At 46.0% G+C, this 6,647-nt stretch overlaps 1 protein-coding gene across 1 annotated transcript; it reads left to right on the top strand.

Annotated features, from left to right (window-relative positions):
• Positions 1 to 2,639: 2,639 nt before the first annotated feature.
• On the top strand, positions 2,640 to 3,804 carry LOC125539244. The gene has a single exon (XM_048702651.1). It carries the CDS (start codon positions 2,965 to 2,967, stop codon positions 3,568 to 3,570), a length of 606 nt encoding a protein of 201 aa, XP_048558608.1. The 5' UTR covers positions 2,640 to 2,964; the 3' UTR covers positions 3,571 to 3,804.
• Positions 3,805 to 6,647: the final 2,843 nt, after the last annotated feature.

The raw sequence follows: 6,647 nt of genomic DNA, 5'->3' as shown, positions 1-6,647 counted from the left end.
ACAGGGGTGTGTGCACCCGAGCAAGGTAGCGTGAAGGGAAACTCACGCCCCTTACGACAACAAGGGGAGGGGAGAGGAGATGGGTTGTTGCCGGTTGCCAAGGTTCCTACCCAAGCCGCGTAAAAGGAGCGATACAGGAGCCTTTTTCGTACATTCATTGACAAAAAATTGGGAGATAATTTCGCTTCTTCCACCCTGTGCACGAACCAAGGATGCACACATGCTTTTTAGAATACGAGTACCTAGGTGCATGGGCACCTAGGCCGTTTATGGCAAGCCATTTTTATTAGTGCATGGCGTGCAATCAATGAAACATTAGCTTTCCATCTTTTATTTGCATGCACTGCTGTCAATAATTGCTTTCCAAAAAATATTATGTTGATTTCCTAGCAATAATCCCTTTCCAAATATTATGTTGACGTATTATACCTCATATAAATATACACATACTCAGACTATTATATCTAACAAAAATATATACGTACCATAAGTATTGTGTAATGAAAAATATACATATTCCCGTCGTATTATATGTACTAAGAATATACACATACTTGCTGTATTATACAAAAAGATTATGGATATACCTCGGGTATCTCAAATACCTACTAACAAGACGTAATGAATATATCTAGATATATCATGAGTATGTAGATACCTAAAAAATATCATGAGTATGTATGTAAATCTGGTATGTATATACTTAAATGGTGTACGTACTTCAAATCATTGACACATGCCGATGTATCAAATACCCGCTAATGAGACACAATGTACGATATACTCACAAATCTCCTTGTATATACCCAGCAAACTTAAAAATAAAACAGTATACCCAATGTGTATGCGCGTGTATATACCTACGTGAAAAAGGGTAGGAAAATATTTTAGGCACCCCGTCAACATGTAGAAAGTAAAAATCTGATTGCGTATATACCTCGGTACATGAAATATGGCATCCATAGGTATCTAATATCGGAAGTGATAAAATCGTAGGAAAGAAAAATGCTATCTTAATTTGGAATAATAAATGTTGTATGTGTCCAGCCAACCATGCAACATACGTCAGATCATACAAATATGAAAAAAAAATCTATGTATACCCAAGGACATTTTCTCTCTTCAATTTGTATTACTAACGTCTCTCAACAAGGAAGGATGTCATGCATGGGTATTTTTTTGCATGCTAAAAAAGTGTTAACATGCATGGCGTGTTGGACCATATTTAATGGTATCCATTTATGGTTATCTTTATAACTCTTTCCAAACTACGTAATTATTTCCAAATCAGTAATCTGTGATGGATTGACCTTTAACGCAATCGAACGGTGGAAAGGCAAGGAGGCTGGGCACCTAGGTGTCCCAAATGGCCGTCCTATATATATTGGTCTCATCAAGTCTAGTCCATATGAAAATTTGAAATACGAGTAACTAGGATTATTATATTAGTTACTGGACTGGTGCATGCAGTTCTCCACCACATATCAAGCATGATCCTCATTACTCCTATAAAGAATGTTGAACTACCTGCCCTCCTGGGGGACATCCTCACCGCCACCGTCAACCATCGTCGGTCGAAGAAGAAGGCGAAACACTTACCTGCTCATCGATAAAGAATCTTTTCGACATGGACAAATCGACGAGGGTGAGGGTGGCGGGAGTTCAGGCCGTGGAGCAAAGAGGGCTAAATAGGCAAGGCAAACAGCGAGAGCCGAGAGGTGACCGAATTATTGGCCCCGCCGATTTTTTGAAGAAGCACGTGAACTCGTGCCATCTCCCCGCTCGACGAGCTTGACGTCGCGTTCCCCTTCTTTGCACGCGGAGAGCTTGGCCGAGTGAAAATGGTCGATTTGACCGTTCCTGCCAGCCTGGCCGAGAGGTTCAGGATACCGAACACACACACGCCTACGGTATGTGAGCTGATACTTGATAAGGTGAAATACTCATTTTTCCTGACCAGTCTACCTTATCAGCCTTGGATTTGGACTAGGCTCCACATTAACATCCGGCCAAAGTAGCACCCCGCATAATTTCTTGTGGAACGTCAGTAGTAACCTTTCACCACCGCAACGTTTAATAGGATTATCTGACGGCACAGCGTTAGGACAAAACAAGCATTGTACACTTACGTACGCACCCACCTCCACACAATTCCGTATGCTCCAAACTCTCGACAGGGAAACGGAACCCCTCTGGCCCAGACCATTTTCTTATCAGGTGAGACTGTGAGAGCGTGACGTCTCTTTTTTTCCTTCTCATCCATCTCGCCCTGCCCGCAATGGGGGGCGGGCGATGGCGGGACGGCGACCGGTAGGTGCCATGTCAATTCCTGCCGCGATTCGTGCGTACGCATGTAGACACGGACGTAGCCTGGGATCGGATATACAACAAATAAACCGGAGCGTACACGGCCAAAACCCGAGCCCAAGAGATCCAGTTGTTTACTCGCGGCCTGATCCTCGATCATTTTGCTCGCTGTATGGCCGAGGACGTGCTGGTTGCTGTATGGATTTGTATGTACAGATGGGAAATGTCGTATCCTGTACCGGTCGCGGTCGCTTCTTTTTGATGGGCAGCGACCCGGCGAGAAAGGATTCCGGATTTCTGGCCCAGGCCGCGCCAGATCTCCGGTTCCAGGCCGTCGCACGAGCACCACAGACCGCAGCCCCTCTCGCCCGCACGGCGCACACGGCACACACACGACACGATCGCGGGAAGCCCCCGACACCTGGGCAGGGCAGCCCTCCCCCTAGGAGCCATCATCATTGCCCCAATAATTCACTCCCCGCACCGGACGCCGATCGCCACCACCACCACCACCAGTAGAGGGCGCGCGGCGCGCCAATAATAGGGGCGCGAGCATGGCGTCCCAGCGCTGAAACACACTGCACGCTGGTTGGTCAGTGGCCACTGGCCGGCCACCGCACGCGCGCACCCACGCTTCGATCGAGCACGAGCACGCCGATGTCCATGCGCGACCGCCGCGCCTCCGCCGTGTCCCCGTCGCTGCGCTTCCTCGGCTTCATCAAGCAGCCGGATGACGCCGGCGCTGCCGACCAGGAGCTCGAGCTCGACGAGCGCGACGTAGTCTGGTCGTCGTCCCCCTCCTTCTCCTCGGCCTCCACCGCCTCGTCGCCCTCGCCCACGCCGTCCCCGTCCGGGGGAAGCCACCGCTGGCCCCTCTCCTCCCGCGCCTTCCCGTCCGGCGGCGCCGGCCTGTCGTCGCTCATCGCCGACGAGGACAGCCGCTCGCCCAGCGCGGCCATCCCGGCCGCGGCCCGACGGGAGAGGCAGCCGCGCTCCCAGCCGTACCACCAGTCTGCGCCGGTGGCCGTGCCTGCCTGGTCCAAGGCGACGGCGGACAGGCGACGCCGGGAGGCGGAGCAAGAGGCCGCTGACGAGGAGGACGAGGACGACGACGAACTCATGGTGCCGCCGCACGAGATGGCCGCGCGCCGGGCCGCGGCGGCGGCGTCGGTGATGGAGGGCGCCGGGCGGACGCTGAAGGGGCGCGACCTCCGGCGCATGCGCAACGCCGTGTGGCGTACCACCGGCTTCCTCGACCTGTGAAAAAGGACGCTCCTTTGGAGGTTTCTCTCGCTGCCCACGTCACTCCAATTCATGGTGTAGTATTCGTTACAGAAAATGTGGATCTTTTGTTGCTACGTTTGGGATTCTAGGCGAAATATTTTGATGTATGTACTACTAGTAAATTAACAAGTGGTTATGTTTTTCTAGAAGAAAAGATGCTGATCACGGAGCAATTAAATAAGGTCTAAATGGCTAGATTGAACTTGCAACTAACCACAATAGCCACTGGGCTACAATTGCTTTATGATCTGTACAATTTTTTCTGTAAAAAGTTTAAAACGTCTTATAAAAACAAACGGAGGAAGTACTTACTACTGAGCTTCATTTAGAAGGGAAGAAAAAGATTTGCAGAAGGTAAGTAAAATGTATTGCATGGTAGAAACATGTATGAGTGTAAATGTTGTACTCTCTCTGTTTATTTTTATAAGACGTTTAGACAATTCAGACAGCCCACAGAATAGTTCAGTGTCAGCTGTTCAAAACGTCTTATGAAAGTGAACGGAAAGAGTGTCTATTTTTATAATTGGAAAGACCACAACACATTTTACCAGTCGTACGTGTACATTGTGATTAGCAGAGTGCTTTTATCTGGTGTTGCACTAGTACTCTATCCAGGGTCTCCGTTACCAGCTGCAGGTGAAGAATCCTCTTTCTCATTGACACACTCTAATGGATTTGATTTACAATCATGTTGATGCTAATTTTGATCCTTTTACTGTTAAATCCTGTTTTGGTGCTATCATTCGGGACAGCGCTGATTGCCTTTTTTTTTCTGCTTGGAATTGACTGGAAGGGTGCTCAGATGGAACCGAAGTTAAACTGTTATCTTGTTGAGAGCATCTCTGATGGTTGTGAGATAACTGTTGCTAAAATTTGCTAGTTCTTTTTCTTTATAAAGATGTCTCTCCCTCCGATTTCATTTAGTAGAAACTACAATGTCTTAAATCTAGTAGAATAAAAGAATAAAAGCAGCATATGCTATATATGACCTAGAGCATCCGAAGATCCACCTTCAGCGCATCATCAACCAGGCTTGTACTCATGGATATACCCATACCCCACCCGTTTATACTCACATGTGAACCTTACCCGTGAAGTGTGTCGTGAGCTTGTGAACCTATGTTAAAGTTGTCACCAATTGTCAATTTAAATTAAGATAATTGTTATGTATTCATCTATCTGTTATTGAGTTGAGATAAATATTATTTTTGATCAAATGTGATACCGATGAATGTAAAATTGTGAATATCGTGTGTACTATTTAATCTAACCATTGGGTACCACATGTGAATTTGGTATCCTTTCGATATTTTGATAATATGTATGTTGTTGCTTTCTTTAGAGGTGTCATGTGAACATCGACTACATGACACTTCACCATGCTTGGGCCTAACAGAAGGCATTGTGGAGTAATAAGTAGATGATGGGTTGCTAGAGTGGCCGTATGATCAAAATTAGTCTAGAGGGGGGTGATTAGACTACTTGACTAAATAAAAATCTGACATTTTCCCAATTTTAGTTGTGGACAGATTTTAGCAAATCTAGCAAGTCAACCATCACCCTACACACGCAATTCTAAGAGTATAGCAGCAAAAAGTAAGACATTGCACATGTAAGTAAAGGAGGGGTTTGGAGAAGGCAAACACAATGGGGACACGGTAATTTTTGGCGTGGTTCCGATAGGTGGTGCTATTGTACGTCCACGTTGATGGAGACTTCAACCCACGAAGGGTAAATGCTACGCGAATCCACAAAGGGCTCCACCCACGAAGGGTCCATCAAGAAGCAACCTTGTCAATCTCACCATGGCCACCGTTCACGAAAGACTTGCCTCACTCGGGTAGATCTTCACAAAGTAGGCGATCTACTTGTCCTTACAAACTTCTTGGTTCAAGTCCACATCATGTCGGAGGCTCCCAAGCGACACCTAACCAATCTACGAGACACCACTCTCCAAAAGGTAATAGATGGTGTGATTGATGATGAACTTTTTGCTCTTGTACTTCAAATGATAGTCTCTCCAACTCTCAACTCCCTCTCAGAGATTTGGCTATGGTGAAAGAAAGATTTGAGTGGAAAGCAACTTGGAGAAGGCTAGAAATCAAGGTTCAAATGGTAGGAATGGAATATCTTGATCTCAACACATGAGTAGGTGGTTCTCTCTCAGAAAATGAGTAGTGGAAGTGTAGACACGTTCTGATGGCTCTATTGCTAAGTAAGAGGGGGTGGAGGGGTATATATAGCCTCCACACAAAATCCAACCATTACACACGACTCAACTCGGTGGCACCGACCTATGTAAAAGATATGAACTTTAGGAGTCTCGGTGCGACTAACTGGAAACATCTATGAGGGACCGATGTGCAATGATAAAGGCAAACCTCGTTTCGTTGCCACCGATTGCATCAAATCGGTAGAACCGAAGTGAAGCAATAAGACAACAGAAGGTTGGCAAGCTATCTCGGTGGCACCGATTGCAAAACTCGGTAAGATCGAAATAATTGCAACAGATGACAACGAGTTGGCAAGACCATCTCGGTAGGACCGAGATTCATATCGATGACTCCGATCTGTTAAGGTTTGGCTGTGGCAGTGTCTAGATGAACTATGGGTCTGGATATGTAGGTTTCGGTGGGACTGAGTTGGATTGTCGGGTTTAGGACATATTTGGATAGAGAAAGTGGCTTAGGGTTTTTGAACAATATCACTAAGAACTTGAGCAACCAGATCATCAACAACACCTCATCCCCTTTTAATAGTATTGGTTTTTCTTTGGACTCAATGTGATCTTGGATCACTTAACAAAAAATGTAGAGTCTTGAGATTTTGCCAATCCATGTCCTTAGCATTTTGAGGGGTCCACAATCACTAGTCTTTGCCATGCCAATCATTGAACTTCCTGAAATCTTTAATTTGAATAGATATTAGTTCAATGAGATATATGTTATTCTTAATTACCAAAAACACCCGGGGATTAGTTGCACTTTCAATCTCCTCTTTTTGGTAATGCTGACAACATATAGATCAAAGCTTTGACAAATGATTAAATGAATGAA

This window comes from Triticum urartu, chromosome 2, assembly GCF_003073215.2.
Source record: "Triticum urartu cultivar G1812 chromosome 2, Tu2.1, whole genome shotgun sequence".
Classification (NCBI taxonomy): domain Eukaryota; kingdom Viridiplantae; phylum Streptophyta; class Magnoliopsida; order Poales; family Poaceae; genus Triticum; species Triticum urartu.
Note: the sequence above shows the minus strand (reverse complement) of the source record. Positions and strands in the feature narration are given on the sequence as shown.

Coding starts and splice junctions, on each gene's coding strand:
- LOC125539244 (XM_048702651.1), top strand. CDS start 2,965: ATGTCCATGCGCGACCGCCGCGCCTCCGCCGTGTCCCCGTCGCTGCGC.